Source organism: Salmo trutta, chromosome 39 (assembly GCF_901001165.1).
Source record: "Salmo trutta chromosome 39, fSalTru1.1, whole genome shotgun sequence".
Taxonomy (NCBI): Eukaryota; Metazoa; Chordata; class Actinopteri; order Salmoniformes; family Salmonidae; genus Salmo; species Salmo trutta.
In genome coordinates, this window is record NC_042995.1 from 8190473 (window position 1) to 8216409 (window position 25937).

The 25937-nt window shown below is 44.6% G+C and overlaps 1 protein-coding gene, 1 long non-coding RNA gene and 1 pseudogene across 2 annotated transcripts in view; 1 reads left to right on the top strand and 2 right to left on the bottom strand.

Moving 5' to 3' along the window:
• Window positions 1-3260: 3260 nt before the first annotated feature.
• Window positions 3261-16045, bottom strand: LOC115179701 (polypyrimidine tract-binding protein 1-like; annotated as a pseudogene).
• Window positions 16028-16635, top strand: LOC115179702 (uncharacterized). Its single transcript, XR_003872985.1, has 2 exons — window positions 16028-16133; window positions 16431-16635. It is a non-coding gene; the product is annotated as an uncharacterized LOC115179702 (long non-coding RNA).
• A 2099-nt stretch (window positions 16636-18734) lies between these two features.
• LOC115179232 (paralemmin-1) overlaps window positions 18735-25937 on the bottom strand; it is a 15567-nt gene continuing 8364 nt past the window's right edge. Inside the window, exons 3-6 of the mRNA XM_029740624.1 lie at window positions 22316-22396; window positions 19611-19726; window positions 19325-19383; window positions 18735-19030 (exon numbers count right to left, since the gene is read on the bottom strand). Coding sequence (XP_029596484.1) covers window positions 18735-19030; window positions 19325-19383; window positions 19611-19726; window positions 22316-22396 — 552 coding nt within the window. The remainder of the gene's footprint in view (window positions 19031-19324; window positions 19384-19610; window positions 19727-22315; window positions 22397-25937) is intronic.

The window sequence follows — 25937 nt, forward strand, 5'->3', positions numbered from 1 at the left end:
ATGAATAATAAACTAACCATCATAACCTAATTAAATGAATAACAGCATTTCGCTACATCCGCAATATCATCTGCTAATGTGTATGTGACCAATAAAATGTGATTTGAATAATCTAACCATCATAACCGAAAATGTTTTTATAAACTAACCATTCTAACCATCATAACCCTAAATAAATGGATAATAAACTTCCCCTCATAACCATCATAACCTAATAAATTAAATAATAAACTACCATTCTAACCATCATAACCTAAATTAATTAATAATAAACTAACCATTCTTACCATCTAACCCTAAATAATGAATAATAAAACTAAACCATTCTACCATCATAACCTAAATTAATTAATAATAAAACTAACCATTCTAACCATCATAACCTAAATTAATAATAATAAACTAACCATTCTAACTATCATAACCTAAATAAAGAATAATAAACTCTAACCATCAAAACCTAAATAAATTAATAATAAACGAACCATTCTAACCATCATAACCTAATAAATTTATAATAAACTAACCATTCTACACACAACACAACCCAGACCAGCTGCATTGTTGTCTGACTGTCTGACTGAATATTCATAAGGTGGCTGCCTGGAGCGAACATGTTTAAACACACACCTCTCGTCCCTCCTCTACCCCTCCCTCCTAGTCTTCTGTCTCACTCCTCTCCCATCTCTCTGCCGGTCTGGAGCTGTGCATGTTAAACACACATGCAGGAGGATGAAGTAGCTTGTAGATGCTCTACCCAACCCAATACATGAGCAGAACAGGGTTGAGCAACCCTGGAGCTGTGTGAGCTTAAGTGCCTGCTCAAGGGCGTAAGGCAGTATGTAGGACATGGGATAGAGACCACTGCCAGCAGCCCTCCGGCTGTCTGCTCACTCCCTGCAGATATTCCCCCATGAGCCCTGGGATCTGAATTGGCAACCCTCGGTTACTGGCCCGCTTCATATCCAGGATAATGACAGATTTTTTTTTTTTTTTACAAGGGCAGTTCTAAAATATATATATATATAGTACCAGTCAAACGTTTGGGACGCACCTACTCATTCCAGGGTTTTTCTTTATTTGTACTATTTTCTACATTGTAGAATAATAGTGGAGACATCAAAACTGTGAAATAACACATATGGAATCATGTAGTAACCAAAAAAGTGTTAAACAAAATCAAAATATATTTTACATTTGAGATTCTTCAAAGTAGACCACCCTTTGCCTTGATTGACAGCTTTGCACACTCTTGCATTCTCCTCAACCAGCTTCATGAGGTATGCCTTGTTTAAAAGTTCATTTGTGGAATTTCTTTCCTTCTTAATGCATTTGAGGCAATCACTTGTGTTGTGACAAGGTCGGGGTGGTATACAGAAGATAGCCCTATTTGGTAACGACCAAGTCCATTTTATGGCAAGAACAGCTCAAATAAGCAAAGAGAAACGACAGTCCATCATACTTTAAGATATGGTCAGTAAATCCGGAAAATGTCAAGAACTTTGAAAGTTTCTTCAAGTGCAGTCGCAAAACCATCAAGCGCTATGATGAAAACTGGCTCTCATGAGGACCACCATAGGAAAGGAAAACCCAGAGTTAACTCTGCTGCAGAGGATAAGTTCATTAGAGTTACCAGCCTCAGAAATTGCAGCCCAAATAAATGCTTCACAGAGTTCAAGTAACAGACACATCTCAACATCAACTGTTCAGAGACTGCATGAATCAGGCCTTCATGGTCGAATTTCAAAGAAACCCCTACTAAAGGACACCAATAAGAAGAGACTTGTTTGGGCCAAGAAACACGAGCAATGGACATTAGACCGGTGGAAATCTGTGCTTTGGTCCGATGAGTCCAAATTTGAGATTTATGGTTCCAACCGCTGTGTTTTTGTCAGACGCAGAGTAGGTGAACAGATTATCTCTGCATGTGTGGTTCCCACCGTGAGCAGGGAGGAGGTGTGATGGTGGCTTGCTGGTGACACTGTCTGTGATTTATTTAGTATTCAAGGCACACTTAACCAGCATGGCTACCACAGCATTCTACAGCAATACGACATCCCATCTGGGTTGCACTTAGTGAGACTATCATTGTTTTTCAATAGAACAATGACCCAACACACCTCCAAGTGTGTAAGGGCTATTTGACCAAGGAGTGATGGAGTGCTGCATAAGATGACCTGGCCTCCACTATCACCCAACCTCAACCCAATTGAGATGGTTTGGGATGAGTTGGAGCGCAGAGTGAAGGAAAAGCAGCCAACAAGTGCTCAGCATATGTGGGAACTCCTTCAAGACTGTTGGAAAAACATTCTAGGTGAAGCTGGTTGAGAGAATGCAAAGCTGTCATCAAGGCAAAGGGTGGCTACTTTGAAGAATCTCAAACATATATGAGAATCTCACTTTTTTTGGTTACTATATGATTCCATATGTCATTTAATAGTTGTGATGTCTTCACTACTATTCTACAATGTAGATAATAAAAATAAAAACCCTTGAATGAGTAGGTCTGTCCAAACTTTTGACTGGTACTGTATATTGAAGAAAATTCAACAGTGTGTGGGTGGGAAATTACTACTATTTCATCACCACCACCAGACCCCTACGGTTGTAAGGGGGACATGAGGTCTGAACAGAACGCACCGTCACCAAAGCAATGTCCTCTAAGTAAAATTACAAGAAAATGACACAAAGGTGATGTCACAGAGATCGTTAACTTTAGAAAAACGGCCCTGGTGACTATCTGGATTTCGGTTATCGGATAGGATTAAATGCATAGAATAGAATGAATAGAACAGTAGTTCAAGTCATGATTCGCATGTTCTATTCAATTTATTTCTATGCATTTAATCCTATCTAATTGGCGAAAAAGTCGCCTCTGTTGCAGTGGGGACAGAGTCAGGGAGATAATCACAAGGTAAAGTCATCTTCGTAGCAGTGGGACAGCCAGAGAAATAATCACAAGATAGTCACTTCTGTGTCAGTGGGGACAAAGTCAGAGCGAGAGATGGCTCCACCTAGTGCCATATTTTCCTGGATACAGTGATGTATACTGTATCCCTACACATGGCTCCACCAAGTGGCCATACAGGGATTAACCAGTGAGAGGGTCATTCCCAAGCCTATCAGAAGGCAAAGAAGCTTGCTTAAACCTCTCAAATCTATTCAGATCTACAAGTGTGCCTATAGGGAGTAGGGGCCGGGGGTAGTGCCTTGAGACTAGGGGGCCATTTGGAAATCAGCAAACATCAAAAACACAAGGCTGTGTTCCATTAAGTTTAATTTCTTTGTGATACAAAACTCATCTTTACAGCCCTCCAGAGAAAGCTGGCATTACCTTTATATCAAAATATACATGTTGGAATCAACGTTTGTTAACTATATATCAAAATATACATGTTGGAATGAAATGGAATCTGTGGTACAATCCAAATCACTGTGGTACAAAAACACTAAATATAGACAGACAAAAACCCTCCCCCTGCTTCATGATATCACATCCTGCTGACCCCTGACCCCAATAAAACCATAATGGAAAATAAAAGCGACAACCGTTACCAGGAGAGGAATACAGAACTACCTCACAGCTATCCACTGTGATATCATCAACTAGGTCAACATACAGTATATATTCATGCTTAAAGTACTCTACAACATAGAGGAATTAACTGTAATTAACAGAAATGGGACAAGAAACCAAATATCACAAATTCAAGGTATAACTCACTCAAAATTACTATTTTTAGATCTAATGGCCGACAGATTAGGTATAAAATGAAAACAAAATCAAATCCCTAGAAGCGGTCTTTCAATTTGGACCATAGAATCAAACCAATGGGAGAAAAGAGAGTTTAGAACGTTGTCTTTTAGTAGAAGGGGTGGTAGGTACTTTGGTCCTCAATAACATCAACCATCAATAGCTACACGAAACAGTTTATGCTACAGAAGAATCTATAGCAAAAGCCATATATAGACAGTCAGTGCCAGAACAAAGGTAATAAATACGTTTGTGTTGTAGGCACTAAATATCTAAGGCTGTGTGAAATAAATTTGAGTATTTCATGTGTGTATCTGTAAAATATTAGGGGTGAAGTAGGCACTAAAGACTCAATGCTGCATGATTTTAAGTAGCACCGTCTGGAGCAAGAATTAAGACTTGAGGCACAGTGACCGGTAGATATCAAACAGTACACGGTATGAAAATGATAGAGTATAGAACTACCAGGTTACAAAAATAGAAATGGAATGCATAGTGTACATCTAGAAATCAAAAGGGAAGACCACAGCCATATAATTCAACTCAAATTGTTGATGTTCAAAGAAAAAGCTTTTTTGAGAGTCTAATCATATAAAACCAATGTAATAGCATGGAAAGGCTAGCCGGCTGGTCTGGTTAAGGCACTAGACTGTTGCGGAAAGGCATTTTGTTAGATCAATATGACTAGTGGTGAAAATCCCAAGGACAGACAGTAGAAACAGAAAACATTAATCAATGGATTTTTCTTTTTTTAAGTATATGAAATGGAAAAAAATAAAACATTGTAATCTAGAAACAGAAAGACTAGATGTGCATTCTGCAGAGTGTAGAAACAGAAATACTAGATGTGCATCTTGGAGAGTTCTGTGAGTTTCCTTCCATAGAAGTCGAACTACTAAAATAAAATATGAACCGATTATATCCATAGTAAATGTAAATAATTGTGTAAAAATGATAAAACTTAAAAAAGTATAAAGGAATGATTAAGTGTGTCGTGTGGAATAAGACTTGACATACAAACGACGTGGAAGGCATTCTGATAAACAGGTTTGGTCTATACTCTGTAGTTACAGCTGTGTGTGTGTGAGTGATTGTGTTAGATGGTAGATTTGGAGAAAGACACTCTGAGGTGGTGGTTGTCTCCCAGGTCATGGTTGTGGAACTCGATGAGACTCTCAACAGCTTCCTCCACTGAGCTCATCTGGATCAGAGCCATCTTACGGTCCTTCCTATGCACACCAGGAAAGAGGATTCCCCATTACATCAGGTAGTGATGCCATAAAGTCAAAAACATCATCAGGTAGCGATGTGATAAAGACCATTCCACCATTGGGTAGTGAAATCATAAAGACCTTAACATTGTCAGGTAGTGATGCCACAAAGACGATTACATCATTAGGTAAAGACGCCATAAAGACAAGCACATCAATTACCTCAACTAACCCTGTACCCCCCCACACTGACGGTGCCCCCTGTATATAACCTCGTTATTGTGTTACTTTTATTTTAGTCTACTTAGTAAATATTTTCTTAACTCTTCTTGAACTGCACTGTTGGGTTAAGGGCTTGTAAGTAAGCATTTCACGGTAAAGTCTACATTTACATTTAGTCATTTAGCAGACGCTCTTATCCAGAGCGACTTACAGTAGTGGAATGCATACATTTCATTTTTTTCTTTTTTCTGTGCTGGCCCCCCGTGGGAATCGAACCCACAACCCTGGCGTTGCAAACACATGCTTGCAAACACCATGCTCTACCAACTGAGCTACAGGGAAGGCCCAGGTCTACACTTGTTGTATTCGGCGCATGTGACAAATAAAGTTTGATTTGATCATTAGGTAGTGATGTCATAAAAGTGTAGTTGGATGTTGAGACTTACTGGAAGAACTTGAAGGCCGTGACTGAAGCTCCTGAACTGCTGAACAGTGCCTTCAGATCCTCCTCTCCTACTGCAGGACTAGAGAGAGAAAGAGAAAGCATTAGCAGAGAAAGCAATAGGACACTTTCAAACATAAAGGGGATGTTGTGTGTGTGTACGTACGGTATGTTGGAGAGGTGCAGTGTGCCAGAGGGAGGGTAGATGTTGTTGTAGTTTTTGGAGCCAGGCTTCTTAAAACGGTGGAGAGGAGAGGTGGCATAGTCCTTAGTCAACCCCTGGTCCTCATGGCCTTGAATAGGATAGAGTAGAACATGTCATGACACAACATTAGTGGATGTTAGACGGCCCATACCTTCTCTCTGGGCAGCTGTGTGTTTAGAACATGGTAGTGTGTGTACATACCTTCTCTCTGGGCAGCTGTGTGTTTAGACATGGTAGTAGTGGTGTGTACATACTTTCTCTCTGGGCAGCTGTGTGTGTAGACATGGTAGTGTGTGTACATACCATCTCTCTGAGGCAGCTGTGTGTTTAGACATGGTCGTGTGTGGTACATACCTTCTCTCTGGGCAGCTGTGTGTTTAGACATGGTCGTGTGTGTACATACCTTCTCTCTGGGCAGCTGTGTGTTTTAGACATGGTCGTGTGTTTACATACCTTCTCTCTGGGCAGCTGTGGGTTTTAGACCTGGTAGTGTGTGTACATACCTTCTCGGGGCAGCTGTGTGTTTGAACATGGTAGTGTGTGTACATACCTCTCCTCTGGCAGCTGTACGGTGGTGTGTTTAGGACATGGTAGTGTGTGTACATACCTTCTCTGGGCAGCTGTGTGTTTAGACATGGTAGTGTGTGTACATACCTTCTCTGGGCAGCTGTACGGTGGTGTGTTTAGACATGGAGACACGTAGAGACCGGCCATGGAGACGCACCCCGTTCAGGTGGCTCATCGCTGAAGAGAACACAGACCGTCAAACACCAGAACCACACGTGCCTACTCAATAACACACAGACTCAACGGTCCCATACACACAGGACCTAGCTGAGCCTGTGTGCCATCAGCCATCTGGACCAGAGCCGTTGTCCTTCTTATTTGAACAGAATCTTAACTCTCATCACGTCGCCATAACACACCTGAAGAACACACACAGGTTAAAAACACAGCACACACTCCAAACCAGATGCATTTTCCTGAAGAGACTTAGTTGTAATGTCAGTGTTGTAATGTGATGGTCTTGATCAACAGCAGACAGACTAGACTACTGTAATGCCCAGACCACAGGTTCTATATCACCACCACTACTCAGTTTCTGGCCATTGAAATGAAAACGACTGATTCATGTAAAGGAGAGCTTGGATTTCTGATTCACAGACAGACAGAACCACAACATGAAAAACCAGCCCAGGTAACAGATAGATTCAGTACCAGTTGGGTAATTAAATAATATATTAAGTGAAACAGATTAAAGAATGATAAAATAATAAAAAGTATATATTTAGGTCAATATAAGGGTAAATGAAGACTGAATGAGGTAGGTACAGTCAAAGGTACAGTGATGATATAATATTATTGGTAACAGTAGGTAAATGTAAAAACCTAAAGTCATAAAGGGAAACGAAAGGCTGATAACATACCAAAGAGAATAAAGAGGCAGTTTGGTGTAACGCTCTTTATAAACAGCAGGGGGAGGTAGAGGAACCAGGGAGGGGGAGAGAGAAAGAGGGAGGGGACAGGGGTAAAGTGGAGGAGGAGAGTGGAGTCAGGGATGGAGGGATGGAGTCCAGCAGTCAGCAGCCAAGAGGTCCACGGGAGGATCACATGGAGGAGAAAGAGAGGGAGAGAAAGAGAGGGAGAGAAAGACAGAGATAGATAGAGGGAGAATGATGAGAAGAAAGAGTTGGCATAGGAGTGAGTTTTTATAAAGGGCAAAGAGCAGGATGAGATGGGGAAGGAGAGAGAATAAAAGAAAGGAGGTAAAGAAGAAAAAAACAAGGTCAGTAAACACAGTGTCTAAATTAAAACACTGTGACTATGGCAACACTAGGAGGAGAAAAGAGAGATTAACAATGCAACAGTACAGGTCAGATAATACAGTACAATAACATGGGGGGTGTCTCTATATAAGGATTATTGTGTCTCCAGCAACTCAAGAATAGACAAAAAGGAAGCCATGAAATGGAAGATAACAGAAAACTGTTAGTTCTAAACCGTGGAGACACACCCATTTAAAGGGCTCAGAGGAAAAGTTTACTATGGTGTGCTTGTACGATAGAGAAAGGATGTATACTGGTGTGCTTGTACGATAGAGAAAGGATGTATACTGGTGTGCTTGTACAATAGAGAAAGGATGTATACTGGTGTGCTTGTACGATAGAGAAAGGATGTATACTGGTGTGCTTGTACAATAGAGAAAGGATGTATACTGGTGTGCTTGTACGATAGAGAAAGGATGTATACTGGTGTGCTTGTACAATAGAGAAAGGATGTATACTGGTGTGCTTGTACGATAGAGAAAGGATGTATACTGGTGTGCTTGTACGATAGAGAAAGGATGTATACTGGTGTGCTTGTACGATAGAGAAAGGATGTATACTGGTGTGCTTGTACGATAGAGAAAGGATGTATACTGGTGTGTGACAATAGAGAAAGGATGTATACTGGTGTGCTTGTACAATAGAGAAAGGATGTATACTGGTGTGCTTGTACGATAGAGAAAGGATGTATAGGTGTGCTTGTACGATAGAGAAAGGATGTATACTGGTGTGCTTGTACGATAGAGAAAGGATGTACTGGTGTGCTTGTACGAGAGAAAGAGATGTATACTGGTGTGCTTGTACGATAGAGAAGGATGTATACTGGTGTGCTTGTACGATAGAGAAAGAATGTATACTGGTGTGCTTGTACGATAGAGAAAGGATGTATACTGGTGTGCTTGTACGATAGAGAAAGGATGTATACTGGTGTGCTTGTACGATAGAGAAAGGATGTATACTGGTGTGCTTGTACAATAGAGAAAGGATGTATACTGGTGTGCTTGTACGATAGAGAAAGGATGTATACTGGTGTGCTTGTACAATAGAGAAAGGATGTATACTGGTGTGCTTGTACGATAGAGAAAGGATGTATACTGGTGTGCTTGTACAATAGAGAAAGGATGTATACTGGTGTGCTTGTACGATAGAGAAAGGATGTATACTGGTGTGCTTGTACGATAGAGAAAGGATGTATACTGGTGTGCTTGTACGATAGAGAAGGATGTATACTGGTGTGCTTGTACGATAGAGAAAGGATGTATACTGGTGTGCTTGTACAATAGAGAAAGGATGTATACTGGTGTGCTTGTACGATAGAGAAAGGATGTATACTGGTGTGCTTGTACGATAGAGAAAGGATGTATACTGGTGTGCTTGTACAATAGAGAAAGGATGTATACTGATGTGCTTGTACGAAAGAGAAAGGATGTATACTGGTGTGCTTGTACAATAGAGAAAGGATGTATACTGGTGTGCTTGTACGATAGAGAAAGGATGTATACTGGTGTGCTTGTACGATAGAGAAAGGATGTATACTGGTGTGCTTGTACGATAGAGAAAGGATGTATACTGGTGTGCTTGTACGATAGAGAAAGGATGTATACTGGTGTGCTTGTACGATAGAGAAAGGATGTATACTGGTGTGCTTGTACGATAGAGAAAGGATGTATACTGGTGTGCTTGTACAATAGAGAAAGGATGTATACTGGTGTGCTTGTACAATAGAGAAAGGATGTATACTGGTGTGCTTGTGGGTGAGAGAAAGGATGTATACTGGTGTGCTTGTACGATAGAGAAAGGATGTATACTGGTGTGCTTGTACAATAGAGAAAGGATGTATACTGGTGTGCTTGTGGGTGAGAGAAAGAGTGTGTGGGTAGTAACAGTCCTGACCTCTGGGTTGAGGTTGCTGACCAATAGGACGCCAGCTTGTCCTCCTCCACCGCCGAGGGCTTGCAGGCCGAGACGACTAGCGGCCATGCCCCCTGGACCCATACCGAATGACGCCAAGGCACCGGGCATAGACAGACCTAGACACACAAAGAAACACACACGTTATCTCAAGCACCGGGGCCAAGCTGTGCAGCTGGAGTAGACCGACCGATGATTTGACAATGTAGTAATAGCTATGTAATAAACGGAGTAAGAACAGGTTTGTAGGAGGCTACAGGTAGAGTGAACCAGCTGACTGTGTTTAACGTGAGGATGTACTGCAGCCTGCTGTAGAGTGAAGGCCTGGGGGAATCCGTGTCCATAAGGAGACGCTGAGATCAGACCTGGAGACCCTGGAAAGAGATAGAAGGTGGGAGAGAAAGAGAGAGGGAAAAAAGACATGAGTCTAATTTCAGTGTCAGTTTGACAGTCTCCAGAAGAGCAGCCTGGTAGCTACGTGCTATCTCCTGGTACAAAAAAAAGTTTGAGAAACACTGGTCTAACGTGTGTGTGTTACCGAAGGCTGCAGCAGCCATCGCGTGCTGGTCCATTCCAGGCTGAGGGTTGTGTTGCTCTCCAGTAGAAAGGTCAGGTCTGGGTGTAGTCACGGCTCTTATCGTTGGTAAACTTCAGCGTTGAGGCTGGTCAGCTTGGAGAAACTCACCCTCAGAGTACAGCAGCCGTTATAGATGTTCTGACCGTCTAGAGACTGCAGAGACACAGAGGGATTAGGGGTGTGTGGAAGGTCAGGCAAGTCCATTTACAGCATCTAGTATTGATGTTCTGACCATCTGGAGACGGCAGAGAGAGAGAGATGGAGAAATCAGAGGTTTATTGGGGGGTGTGTGTACCATTTGGGGTGTGCTGTGCCGTCATGGGGGTCAGCGTATTGGACCAGAGCCTGGAACTAGGTTGTTCTTAGTGAAGGTGATGATCTTCAGAACAGACCCATACTTAGAGAAGATCTACAGGGGAGAACACACACAGTTACATCCCTGCTGCAGGCATTTTGACAACAAGCAAAAGAAAACCATTTGAACACACTCATGACTAAGAAACACTGGTGGAGTGTGCGTACCTGGTGCAGGACTTCCAGTGTGACGGGGTAGAAGAGGTTTTCTACTATGACTCTAAGGACAGGGCTCTGGGTGGCCATGCCTCTGGCTCCCATCTCTCCCCCTCCAACTGACATGGTAGCGCCCATCCCACCCCCCATACCGGACATGGTAGAGCCCAACATGGTGCCACCCTGGACAGCATTCACCGCCTGCAGTGCTGCCTGGACTCTCTGGGGCGGGGCACACACACACACACACACACACTGTTATTACATTGTACTGTGGGCACTATGCTGTAACCTCTGTAACCTCTTTACAAATGTGCTACAGACATACAAGTTAGTGAGTCTCGTATTGGTATGGGTCAATGGCACTACCACTTGGTTAGGTGAGTTGTCGGTCTTGAGTTCCTTGTGGTTGCTGTACTGCATGAATACGGGCTGCTGTCTGATGAGGGGGGTGACCGTAGCGTAGTAGTTCACCATGGTCTGAGCCTGGTCCACGGTGTTCATCTCCAGGAACGCCTACACACACACACAAAAGATCAGCCAGGGAAGGTGTGTGTGGACACCATGTATGTGTTCCTGAGTGTGAACCCCTTTAGAGTAGAGGATCTGTATGTGTGTGAACACCTTTAGGATAGTGGATCTGTTGTAGAGGTCGACCGATTAAAATCGGCATTAGTTAGGGTCAATTTCAAGTTTTCAGAACAATCGGTAATCGGCCTTTTTGGATGCCGATTATGGCTGATTACATTGCAATCCACGAGGAGACTGCGTGGCAGGCTGACCACCTGTTACGCAAGTGCAGCATCAAAAGGACCTTGTTGCAGCAATGAGCCAAGGTAAGTTTCTAGCTTGCATTAAACTTATCTTATAAAAAACAATCAATCTTAACATAATCACTAGTTAACTACACATGGTTGATGATATTACTAGGTTAACAAGCTTGTCCTGCGTTGCATATAATCAATGCGGTGCCTGTTAATTTATCATCGAATCACAGCCTACTTCAACTTTTCCAAACGGGTGATATAATTATGACATAACATTGAAGGTTGTGCAATGTAAACAACAATATTTATACTTAGGGTTGCCACCCGTTCGATAAAATACAGAACGGTTCGTACTTCACTAAAAGAATAAAAGTTTTGTTTCGAAATTATAGTTTACAGCTTGACCATATTGATGACCAAAGGCTCGTATTTCTGTGTTTATTATAATTAAGTCTATGATTTGATATTTGATAGAGCAGTTTGAGCGGTGGGAGGGCAGCAGCAGGCTCGTAAGCATTCATTCAAACAGCACTTTACAGTGTTTTGCCAGCAACTCTTAGCAATGCTTGAGGCACAGCGCTGTTTAGGACATCAAGCCTATCAACTCCCGAGATTAGGCTGGCAATACTATAGTGCCTATAAGAACATCCAATAGGCAAAGGTAGGAAATACAAATGGTATAGAGAGAAATAGTCCACGCGTCATATTTCCAATAATAACTACAACCTAAAACTTCTTAACTGGGAATATTGAACACCAGCTTTCATATGTTCTCATGTTCTGAGCAAGGAACTTAAATATTAGCTTTTTTACTTGGCACATATTGCATTTGTCCTTTCTCTCCAACACTGTGTTTGCATATTTAAACCAAATTGAACATGTTGATATTTATTTGAGACTAATAGATTTTATTGATGTATTACATTAAGTTAAAATAAAAAAAAGTGTTCATTCAGTATTGTTGTTAATTGTCAATATTACAAATAAATAAATAAAAAAATTGGCCGATTAATGATATCGGCTGTTTTGGTCCTCAATAATCGGGATTGAAAAATCATAATCGGTCGACCTCTAATCTGTAGCGTGTGTGAACCCCTTTAGGGTAGAGGCTCTGTAGCGTGTGTGTGTGAACACCTTTAGGGTAGAGTATCTGTAGTGTGTGTGTGAACCCCTTTAGGGTAGAGGATCTGTAGTGTGTGTGTGAACCCCTTTAGGGTAGAGGATCTGTAGCGGTGTGTGAACCCCTTTAGGGTAGAGGATCTGTAGCGTGTGTGTGAACCCCTTTAGGGTAGAGGATCTGTAGCGGTGTGTGAACACCTTTAGGGTAGAGGATCTGTAGCGTGTGTGTGAACACCTTTAGGGTAGAGGATCTGTAGCGTGTGTGAACACCTTTAGGGGAGAGGATCTGTAGCGTGTGTGTGAACACCTTTAGGGTAGAGGATCTGTAGCGTGTGTGTGAACACTTTAGGGTAGAGGATCTGTAGCGTGTGTGAACACCTTTAGGGTAGAGGATCTGTAGTGTGTGTGTGAACACCTTTAGGGTAAAGGATCTGTAGTGTGTGTGTGAACACCTTCAGGGTAGAGGATCTGTAGCGTGTGTGAACACCTTTAGGGTAGCAGGATCTGTAGTGTGTGTGTGAACACCTTTAGGGTAAAGGATCTGTAGTGTGTGTGTGAACACCTTCAGGGTAGAGGATCTGTGGTGTGTGTGAACACCTTCAGGGTAGAGGATCTGTAGCGTGTGTGTGAACCCCTTTAGGGTAGAGGATCTGTGGTGTGTGTGAACCCCTTCAGGGTAGAGGATCTGTAGTGTGTGTGAACCCCTTTAGGGTAGAGGAATCTGTAGTGTGTGTGTGAACACCTTTAGGGTAGAGGATCTGTAGCGTGTGTGTGAACCCCTTTAGGGTAGAGGATCTGTAGTGTGTGTGTGAACACCTTTAGGGTAGAGGATCTGTAGCGTGTGTGTGAACCCCTTTAGGGTAGAGGATCTGTAGCGTGTGTGGAACACCTTTAGGGTAAAGGATCTGTGGTGTGTGTGAACACCTTTAGGGTAAAGGATCTGTGGTGTGTGTGAACCCCTTTAGTGGTAGAGGATCTGTAGCGTGTGTGTGCAACACCTTTAGGTAGAGGATCTGTAGTGTGTGTGTGAACACCTTCAGGGTAGAGGATCTGTAGCGTGTGTGTGTGAACACCTTTGGTAAAGGATCTGTGGTGGTGTGAACCCCTTTAGGGTAGAGGATCTGTATGTGTGTGTGAACACCTTCAGGGTAGAGGATCGGTAGCGTGTGTGTGAACACCTTTAGGGTAGAGGATATGTAGTGTGTGGTGAACACCTTCAGGGTAGAGGATCTGTAGCGTGTGTGTGACACCTTTAGGGTAGAGGATCTGTAGTGTGTGTGTGAACACCTTTAGGGTAAAGGATCTGTGGTGTGTGTGTGAACACCTTTAGGGTGATGATAGTGTAGTGTGTGTGTGAACACCTTAGGGTAGAGGATATGTAGTGTGTGTGTGAACCACCTTCAGGGTAGAGGATCTGTAGTGTGTGTGTGAACACCTTTAGGGTAGAGGATATGTAGTGTGTGTGTGAACACCTTTAGAGTAGAGGATATGTAGTGTGTGTGTGTGAACACCTTCAGGGTAGAGGATCTGTAGTGTATGTGAACACCTTTAGGGTAGAGGATCTGTAGTGTATGTGAACACCTTTAGGGTAGAGGATCTGTAGTGTGCCCGTGTACCTGGTTCTTTCCCTTCATCATCAGAAGGTTGGTGACCTTCCCAAAGGGCATTCCCATGCTGATGACCTCAGAATCCTGGATGTCCCCAGGCAGCTGGCGCAGGTGGATGACACGCGATGGAGCACTGGGGCTCCGCATCTCACCTTTGAACTTCTTACTGTCATTACCGTTGGCTACAAACACAGACACCTTTTTAATGTAACTTCCTACTCTTAGCACCATTAACTACTAGAGAACAGCACAGAACATTCTGATTACCAGACATTAACATCAGATACTAGAGAACAACATAGAACATTCTGATTACCAGACACATTACCATTAACTACTAGAGAACAACAGAGAAAATTCTGATTAACCATCAGCTACACACACACCTGGGGTCATGATGTAGGAGGAGAAGAGTTCATCAGATCCCCTCTGGAAGAGAAAGGAACATTCACAATGATCATAACCACATACACCATGGAGACAGAGACAGGCCTAGCTGGGTTGTATTGACTAAGCACCAACCGAAGAAAACCCTGAACATGCCCAATAACAAACTTGTTTCCATTTTCTGTTGCAAAACGTCTTGCTACATGTACCAACAAATACGACCCGGGTAAATGTATTAACAGAGTAATGGCTGGAGAGGAATAGTCTGTCAGACAGATGGTCTTGCTCAGCCAGACTACAGTTAATGAAGCTGCTCTGTGTCAGTCAGTCAATGGTGCTCATGTCTGGAGTGGCCCAGCAGCCTCACTCCATCTCTCTACAATACAGCTACTGTTCCAGCCAGAGACACAAGACACTCATGCTAACAGCACTCAGAGACACAGCCACAGAGGAGAGACTTTAACCAACGTTTTAGCACAGAAGACAGAGAGAAAAAACAAGGAATTAAATTGTGAATGAAGACACCTACCTTGGTACCCACTGAAACACTGGGGAGAGAGAGAAAAGGAGGGTTACTCATTTGAGTTACTCCAAAGAGGGCAGGATGCATTTTCCTAAAAGATCAACCAATCAGTAAATCACTCAATCAACATTTTACATTACATTTTTGATTGATTGTAAATGTAAAATCTATCAGGAGACTTACTCTATGTCTGTGACGTAGCCAGGTCCCATAGGATACAGATCAGCATCTAACTTGTGTCTGTTGAAACAAAGGGGGGAAAAGAGAGGAGAGAAGGAAATGGAGGAGGAAAGAGGAAGTTTAGTTACTAACTTTATGGAAGTTCATAGCTAGCTAGAAACTGCATTGACTCAAGAAAAGTTTGCGTTAGTTCACCTCGTTGAATTGAAATGTCCCCTGAGCAGCTAATAGCCATAGAATTGGAAGAATTACCCTAATCCTGAACACACAACATTCGCCTTCCACAAACACGAGCGCACATATGGAATGCGGAAACTAGCTAACGTTACAAAGACACGTTGATTCAAGATGGGCGTTTTTTTTAAACTAAATTTGGCAATACTTTAAAGGTGGTTACTTTCGTCTACATGGAAAAAAACTGCAACTAGCGTTTTTTCTGTTATTTGCAATATAATAAGTTTAAAAAATAAACAACCCTTATTAAAAGTCTTAACTTCAACTAGTTCGCATCCCTTCCGGACACGCTCACGCGCAGACAATGCTAACTAGCTAGCCTTGTTGAAAGTCTCAAGCATCATCTCGTCTCAAACTAAACGCTAAACTACTACTAAACATATTGCATAACATAGCTATATATCAAAAAATATATAAATAGTCAAACTACGGTTAGATTATTTCCGTTTCTTTTCGACATAAAACTACATATTTTTCACTCACCCTTCCATCGTTCGATATAATCCACAGGTCTCTGGAGCGGCGGCAGATTTCCTTGATTTTCATACAAAATGGCTGAATACACCGAGGCGTTCGTTGATTGGTCCAGGTACTTGGAAGAACCCGAAATGGGCGGGCACTTACACCTAGCATCGCGATTTGATTGGTTCGTAAAAGGGTGGGTATAACGTTCTCTTAAAGTTCTCGGCCGAAACTTGACCATAATCACTGTGAAACCATACCCTTGCTTTGCATTTGTTTACCTGGAAAAATAACGAAGAATGGTTTTCATTGACACACATTGATTTATTATGTTCTGGTATTGGATGGCTGACTCGCAAACCTTTGCAACTAAACAATGAATGCTGCTTCTTTCCTGTTTCACAATCAGTTCATGTAGTTCAGAAAATACAAATTCCATACAGGGTTGTAGTTCATGCATTGGCCAACAGATGGCATAATTTGTCTGTTACAGGGCTGACTGAGGAGGAGCAGCTGTGTGATTTGGTTTACCATGGGACTCTGAGGCAGACCTGCTGGGTCAAATTGTCAACGTTCTTCATACTTCAGCAGCAGATTACCATGCTGGATACAATGGAATAGTCATTTAGGTACAAACTCCATGCTGGGTAAACAAAATCAACCACACATCAATTATTAAAAGTATTTCACATACTTGACCCAAGTGGGGTTTTTTTGCATGTTTTTGTTGTTGTTGTATTTAGTGGTTTGAAACAGTTGTTACTATTTCCAATGCATAAAAAAGCAGAGGTAATCTATGGTGTGTGGATCTGACCCATAAACGACCCCAGCTAACCCAAGACCATCACACTCCCTGGTTCCAGCGAGAGATCTGTAATCTCTCACTCCCCCTAACCCCACCTTCTCTCTCCACCTCCCTCTCCTCCCCATCCCCTCTCTATTTCCCTTCATTCAACCTATCCACTCCAGTCTCCCTTCTCTCCCTCCTCCCTCTCTCATCCCAGACCCCACCCGTTCTCTTTCCCCTAGTGTACACTGTAGAGCAGGGTAATGGAACACACAGACACCAGAGAGTCTCTGGGAATGGAAGGTTTATTCTGCTGACGACAGATTTCACCTTCCCTTCGATCCCAGTAGAACCCATTATTACATTCATGTTAAGCAATATGCCGTGATGATGGATTAGTTATCAATGATACTGATCAGACCTGATGAGGAGTATTACGATCATAACAACACTAATCAGAGTTAGAGTTAATGCTACATCAGAAGATTCAACATCACTGACTCAACAAATTCATAAGCATCAGCATTTAAACAATGGCTGGGCTTGACTCAAACAGTGAACCAGCCATCCTTTACATTTTTTAACAATATAATAGTGAAATGTGTTTATGAGTTGCACAGTGTCATAGTGAGTCTAATGAGGAGATTAGTAGAGATGAATAGAGATCAATAGATTACTAGATGTAAGTGGAGTATAAATGACTTGAGATGATGAGATAGAGATGATGACATGGGATGGACAGTTTAAAACAGAGATAATGATGTTATCTGAGATGTACCAGATGACATGGTGTGGTTTCTTGATTCATTGATTGATTGGTTTACCTACTGATTTGTGATGATGGTACAAGCTTGCATGCAGAGTGTGGCTGGCTATGATTTGGCAGAAACCAAACAAATAAATACATTGTATAAAACTTGATATCAATATATTTGAATACTGTTCACACTGTGAAATTATATTACAGAGACAATATAATATGAAACTGACTGATAAATACTTGATACACAGAGAAATATACAAAATGTATGTCTTCTTCATATTCTGGACTAAAAAACAATGATAGACATTTTCCAGATGGCTCCGATAGCAGACACATTACAATACAAAGACCTGCTACATTTTCTTTTCAACAATAACGTGACGGCACATCCAGTTCAATAATAAAGATAATATTGATAGAATAGAATACAGAAGTACACACAGAATACACTATAAATGTCAAGACAGAAAAATATAAAAATAGCAATCAAAATAAAAGAATAATCCATATCAGAAGAAATACATCGTAGTAAATAGTAGTACGATAGCAGTACACAGTGAGGGAGTTTTTGTTTGATCAGTCTGGAGGTACTAGCTGCATCTGAAATAGCAGCCTTTTCCCTATACTAGTGCACTGTGGGAGTGTTTTGGCCTAAAGTACTATAGGGAATAGGGTTCCATTTCAGATTTCCCCATTGTTATTGTAGTACTAGAGTAGTACATAGTCTAGTGTATATTGTCCTGGCTGTAGGTTGTTATTGTAGTACTTGAGTAGTACATAGTCTAGTGTATATTGTCCTGGCTGTAGGTTGTTATTGTAGTACTAGAGTAGTACATAGTCTAGTGTATATTGTCCTGGCTGTAGGTTGTTGTTGTAGTACTACTACAGTAATACACAGTAGTACTGATTCTCCAGTGTCTGTTGGCTGTATATGGTTGGTGTTGGCTGTAGTTTTTGCTGCTTGGCAGGAGGAGTCGGACTGTTTGGTTTTGTAGTGCTGATAAGTGTGTGATCAGACACGCATACACACGTACGCACTCAAGTCTCTCTTGCTCTGACACACTCACACACACACACACAAACTCTCACACACATCTATTTTTCTTTGACACACACACACACACACACACACACACACACACACACACACACACACTCACATGACTGTGCAACACTTGCAACTCTGTTTCTTCTCCTTCTCCCCCTCCTCCCCTCCTCCCCCATTTGCCCCCCTTGCCTCCCCCTTCTCACCCGTACTCCCATTGGCTGCTGCCTGGGTCTCCGTCTCCCCCTCTCCTACCCCCCTTCCCCTCCCCATCTGGTAGCATCACAAGCTCCGCCTTGACTGAGCCGTCTCCACCCTCTGTCCCCACTGCCTCCCCCACCTCCCCCGCTATCTCACCCTCCAGAGCTGTATAGCCCATGAAGACCAGGGTAACAGGGTTCTCAGCGCTGGCCTGGTCTGGACTGGGACCCAACAACTTGGCTTCTACTCCTGTTAGTTCTCTTCTAGGACTCTGGTTCTGTGATACTCCATTTACAGCTGGGGAGAGAAGGGAGAGGAGAGAGGGGGTCAATAGAGAGGGGGAGAGAAAGAGGTGAGTGAGAGGGGGGGGAGCTGGTTAGGCTCTACATGGACAAAAATCTAGAAAACATTAGCCAGGTTTCCATCCGACTGTTTTTATGTGAATAAAGTCCCGTCATATAAAAATAGTTTGCATCATATAATCAGCAAATGTTGGTAAAGTTTTGGTAATTTTTAACAAATGGAAAAAATGCAATACCAGATGGAAAATAATGATCAGAATGTTAACAGTTTATTAACAGTAGAACTGACCTCCTCCGTTCTCTTTGGTCACGACCGGATTCTCCAGCTCCTCTATCTCCTGCTCCAGGCTGACACACACACACACACACACACACACACACACACGCACGCACGCACGCACGCACACACACACACACACACATTAATTACACATGAATGGAGTGTGTGGAGAAAGAGTATTAAAGAGAAAGTAAAGAGTTACTTTGCTTTATCGACAATGACGACCGGCAACGGCGTGTGTGTGTGTGTATGTGTGTGTGTGTGCCTATGTGTGTGTGTATGTATGTGTACTAACCAGAGGATGCTCTTCTCTAGTGCCTTAGTCCTCTCTTCGTCCTCCTGAAGTCGTCTCTGAGTCTCATCTTCCTCTGGAGCCCCATCCAACAACCAGCGCTCTCTCAGAGCTTTTGACTACGCACGCACGCACGCACGCACACACACACACACACACACACACACACACACACACACACACACACACAGGTAGAATAGAATGAGCAAGGGCATTGAGAGAGGGTAGACAGACAGTAGGAAATAGAGGTTCAACCACTGGTAACAGAGGAAGGTATTTAGGCAATGTACACACTTAGAAAAAAAATGAACCAATAAGGGTTCTTCGGCTGTCCCCATAAGAGAACACTTTGAAGAACCCTTTTTGGTTAAGGGTAGAACCCTTTCGGTTCCTTGTAGAACACTTTCCACAGAGGATTCTACATGGAACCCAAAAGGGTTCTAAAGCCTTTTTTCTAAGTGTATATTTCAGGCAGCGACACTGTCAGCTACGTAGACCAGCTCCAGGAAAAAGGACTAGGCCTTCTCTACCCAGCATTCTTCTGTCAGCTAGACCATCTCCAGGAAAAAGGAGTAGTCCTTCTCTCTCCAGCATTCTCCTGTCAGCTAGACCAGCTCCAGGAAAAAGGAGTAGTCCTTCTCTCCCCAGCATTCTCCTGTCAGCTAGACCAGCTCCAGGGAAAAGGAGTAGTCCTTCTCTACCCAGCATTCTTCTGTCAGCTAGACCAGCTCCAGGGAAAAGGAGTAGTCCTTCTCTACCCAGCATTCTTCTGTCAGCTAGACCAGCTCCAGGAAAAAGGAGTAGTCCTTCTCTCCCCAGCATTCTCCTGTTAGCTAGACCAGCTCCAGGTTAAAGGAGTAGGCCTTCTCTCCCCAGCATTCTCCTGTCAGCTAGACCAGCTCCAGGGAAAAGGAGTAGGCCTTCTCTCCCCAGCATTCTCCTGTCAGCTAGACCTGCTCCAGGAAAAAGGAGTAGTCCTTCTCTCTCCAGCATTCTCCTGTCAGCTAGACCAGCTCCAGGGAAAAGGAGTAGTCCTTCTCTCTCCAGCATTCTTCTGTCAGCTAGACCAGCTCCAGGAAAAAGGAGTAGTCCTTCTCTCCCCAGCATTCTCCTGTCAGCTAGACCAGTTCCAGGGAAAAGGAGTAGTCCTTCTCTCCCCAGCATTCTCCTGTCAGCTGTATGTGCATTCCAACCATATGATGAAAAATAATTTACAAACAACACTCCCCTTTTCTTCATCCATCTCTCTCTCTCTCTCTCTCTCTCTCTCTCTCTCTACTTCACTGTCTCTCATCCGTCACTCTCTCTTTCTATCTCTCTCTCCATTAAGCAAATATGTATATACTTTTTCCCGTAACGCTGCATAAAACTCCTCCCTCTCTCTTTCATATTTCTCTCTCTCCCTCCATTTTACATTTACATTTGAGTCATTTAGCAGACTCTCTTATCCAGAGCGACTTCCAGTTAGTGCATTCATCTTCAGATAGCTAGGTGGGTCAACCACACATCAGACATAGTAAGTACATTTTTCCTCAGTAAAGTAGCCATCAGCAGTGTCTCCCCTTCCCCCCACCCACATAATTGGATATAATTGGATATGCACATCCCTCCCCAGCTCAGCACGCTGTTCATTGTTCTGGTGTAAAAACTACTTACACTACTGACAATGGAAGGAACACACGCACACACACACACACTCATACACACACACTCACACACACACACACACACACACACACACACACACACACACACACACACACACACACACACACACACACTCATACACACACACTCACACACACACCTTACTCTACTCTCAAACTTTTACTTCTCTACCATACGTGTGCACGTCTCCATGGTTACATCACAAAATCTCCAGGCTGCATTACATCATCACATATGACACCTAATTAGAAACAGCCGCTGTAGAACTCATTGTGTGTGTGTGTGTGTGTGCGTGCGTGCGTGCGTGCGTGTGCGTGTGTGTGTGTGTGTGTGTGTGTGTGTGACGGTGTGTGTGCGTGTGTCTAGAGACAATCCATAGAAGGTTGGTCAGAGGAAACAGATTTGTGTTCCACTCCCTCTGAGCAGGAAACCACTCTCACACACATACTGTACCCCGTTTTAGCCACACACAGAAAAGACAGGAATGGGAGCACACAAGGTCATTGGTGGTGTTCTAACACACACTACTTTATCAGAGGCTGGTGTTTCAGTCAGTGTGTGAAGGGTTATCAAAGGGCTATTTTAACTTTGGTTAAGTCAGCTAGAGGGGAGATAACAGGGAGGCTATGTAATGTGCATCGAAGCAGGCTTTATCTCCTAGCTTGTGTTAACAGTCTGTGACAGCCGAGTGTGTTTCTATCTGGTACTAAACAGAGACACAAAGGCCTGTGTGTGTGTGTGTATGTGTGTGTGTGTTTATTTTTTATTTTACCCTTATTTTACCAGGTAAGTTGACTGAGAACACTTTCTCATTTACAGCAACGACCTGGGGAATAGTTACAGGGGAGAGGAGGGGGGATGAATTAGCCAATTGGAAGCTGGGGATGATTAAGTGACTGTGATGGTATGAAGGCCAGATTAGGAATTTAGCCAGGACACCGGGGTTAACATCCTTACTCTTACGATAAGAGTGTGTGTGTGTGTGTGTGTGTGTGTGTGTGTGTGTGTGTGTGTGTGTGTGTGTGTGTGTGTGTCTGTACCTTTAGGTGTTGAAGCTGTCTTCTGTCATCTTCCAGCTGTCTCCTCTTGTTCTCGATCTCTGTCTGCCTCTTCCTCTTCTCCTGTAAAGACACAACAAACACACACACACACACACACACACACACACACACACACACACACACACACACACACACACACACAACACACACACACACACAACACACACACACACACACACACACACACACAGTAAGTGGCCATGTTAAACATTTTAACCAATGTGATGTGTGCTGTGTCTGCATGTTCATGCCGGATATGAGTCCATTACGGCTTCTAGCATTAGCCTAATGCTTCTGGATGTTCAGCTACAGACATTCATCTACAGGCTGTACGTTGTTAGGAGGTCTGGAAGGATAGGAGGTTTGGAGGGATAGGAGGTTTGGAGGGATAGGAGGTCTGGAGGGATAGGAGGTTTGGAGGGATAGGAGGTTTGGAGGGATAGGAGGTCTGGAGGGATAGGAGGTATGGAGGGATAGGAGGTATGGAGGGATAGGAGGTATGGAGGGATAGGGGGTCTGGAGGGATAGGGGGTCTGGAGGGATAGGAGGTCTGGAGGGATAGGAGGTATGGAGGGATAGGGGGTCTGGAGGGATAGGGGGTCTGGAGGGATAGGAGGTCTGGAGGGATAGGAGGTCTGGAGGGATAGGGGGTCTGGAGGGATAGGGGGTCTGGAGGGATAGGAGGTCTGGAGGGATAGGGGTTCTGGAGGGATAGGGAGTCTGGAGGGATAGGATGTCTGGAGGGATAGGGGGTCTGGAGGGATAGGGAGTCTGGAGGGATAGGGGTCTGGAGGGATAGGGGGTCTGGAGGGATAGGATGTCTAGAGGGATAGGATGTCTGGAGGGATAGGGAGTCTGGAGGGATAGGGGGTCTGGAGGGATAGGGAGTCTGGAGGGATAGGAGGTCTGGAGGGATAGGAGGTCTGGAGGGATAGGGAGTCTGGAGGGATAGGAGGTCTGGAGGGATAGGAGGTCTGGAGGGATAGGGGGTCTGGAGGGATAGGGAGTCTGGAGGGATAGGGGGTCTGGAGGGATAGGGAGTCTGGAGGGATAGGGGGTCTGGAGGGATAGGATGTCTAGAGGGATAGGGAGTCTGGAGGGATAGGGAGTCTGGAGGGATAGGGGGTCTGGAGGGATAGGGAGTCTGGAGGGATAGGATGACTGGAGGGATAGGATGTCTAGAGGGATAGGATGTCTGGAGGGATAGGGAGTCTGGAGGGATAGGGGGTCTGGAGGGATAGGAGGTCTGGAGGGATAGGGGGTCTGGAGGGATAGGAGGTCTAGAGGGATAGGGGGTCTGGAGGGATAGGGAGTCTGGAGGGATAGGGGGTCTGGAGGGATAGGGAGTCTGGAGGGATAGGATGACTGGAGGGATAGGATGTCTAGAGGGATAGGATGTCTGGAGGGATAGGGAGTCTGGAGGGATAGGGGGTCTGGAGGGATAGGAGGTCTGGAGGGATAGGGGGTCTGGAGGGATAGGAGGTCTGGAGGGATAGGAGGTCTGGAGGGATAGGGGGTCTGGAGGGATAGGAGGTATGGAGGGATAGGGGGTCTGGAGGGATAGGAGGTCTGGAGGGATAGGAGGTCTGGAGGGATAGGGGGTCTGGAGGGATAGGGGGTCTGGAGGGATAGGGGGTCTGGAGGGATAGGAGGTCTGGAGGGATAGGGTGTCTGGAGGGATAGGATGTCTAGAGGGATAGGATGTCTGGAGGGATAGGGAGTCTGGAGGGATAGGAGGTCTGGAGGGATAGGGGGTCTGGAGGGATAGGGAGTCTGGAGGGATAGGGGGTCTGGAGGGATAGGAGGTCTGGAGGGATAGGGGGTCTGGAGGGATAGGGAGTCTGGAGGGATAGGATGACTGGAGGGATAGGGAGTCTGGAGGGATAGGGAGTCTGGAGGGATAGGATGACTGGAGGGATAGGATGACTGGAGGGATAGGGGGGTCTGGAGGGATAGGGAGTCTGGAGGGATAGGATGACTGGAGGGATAGGGGGTCTGGAGGGATAGGGAGTCTGGAGGGATAGGATGACTGGAGGGATAGGGGGTCTGGAGGGATAGGATGTCTAGAGGGATAGGATGACTGGAGGGATAGGAGGTCTGGAGGGATAGGGGGTCTGGAGGGATAGGGGGTCTGGAGGGATAGGATGTCTAGAGGGATAGGATGACTGGAGGGATAGGATGACTGGAGGGATAGGGGGTCTGGAGGGATAGGATGTCTAGAGGGATAGGATGACTGGAGGGATAGGAGGTCTGGAGGGATAGGGGGTCTGGAGGGATAGGGGGTCTGGAGGGATAGGATGACTGGAGGGATAGGAGGTCTGGAGGGATAGGATGTCTGGAGGGGATAGGGGGGTCTGGAGGGATAGGGAGTCTGGAGGTCTAGAGGGATAGGAGGTCTGGAGGGATAGGGGGTCTGGAGGTCTGGAGGGATAGGGGTTCTGGAGGGATAGGGGGTCTGGAGGGATAGAGGGATAGGAGGTCTGGAGGGATAGGGGGTCTGGAGGTCTGGAGGGATAGGGGGTCTGGAGGGATAGGTCTGGAGGGATGGGGGGTCTGGAGGGATAGGGGGGTCTGGAGGGATAGGGGGTCTGGAGGGATAGGGGGTCTGGAGGTCTGGAGGGATAGGGGGTCTGGAGGGATAGGGTCTGGAGGGATAGGGGTCTGGAGGTCTGGAGGGATAGGGGGTCTGGAGGGATAGGGGGTCTGGAGGGATAGGGGGTCTGGAGGGATAGGGGGTCTGGAGGGATAGGGAGTCTGGAGGGATAGGGAGGTCTGGAGGGATAGGGGGTCTGGAGGGATAGGGGGTCTGGAGGGATAGGGGGTCTGGAGGGATAGGGAGTCTGGAGGGATAGGGGGTCTGGAGGCCTGGAGGGATAAGGGCTGAAAGGGCTAATAGGTCTGAGGTGTGTGTGTGTGTGTGTGTGTGTGTGTGTGTGTGTGTGTGTGAGGTGGGAGGAGGGGTAAAAAGCTATGAGTGGCAGGAAGTTTGACAGTAACAGGATGTTTCAGGATGGTAGAACAGGCAAAATATTGATCTAACATACAAATGGTTGGTTGTCTAACACAGGGTTTCCCAAACTGGGTCCTGGGGCCTCCCCCTGGGTGCACGTTTTGTTTTTTGCCCTAGCACTACACAGGTGATTCAAATAACCAACTCATCATCAAGCCTGGATTATTTGAATCAAAATGTGCACCCAGACGGGGCCCCAGGACCCAGTTTGGGAAACCCTGATCTAACACAAGATCTCATAGTTTCCGTTCGAACATCGACGTACAGTATTATGGATCAACGTCTATTTTTGATGCATTAATTCAGCATGGTTACAGGGTTAATTCAGCATGGTTACAGGGTTAATTCGGCATGGTTACAGGGTTAATTCGGCATGGTTACAGGGTTAATTCGGTATGGTTACAGGGTTAATTCGGCATGGTTACAGGGTTAATTCAGCATGGTTACAGGGTTAATTTGGCATGGTTAAAGGCTTAATTCGGCATGGTTACAGGGTTAATCCGGCATGGTTACAGGGTTAATTCGGCATGGTTACAGGGTTAATCCGGCATGGTTACAGGGTTCATTCGGCATGGTTACATTGTTCATTCG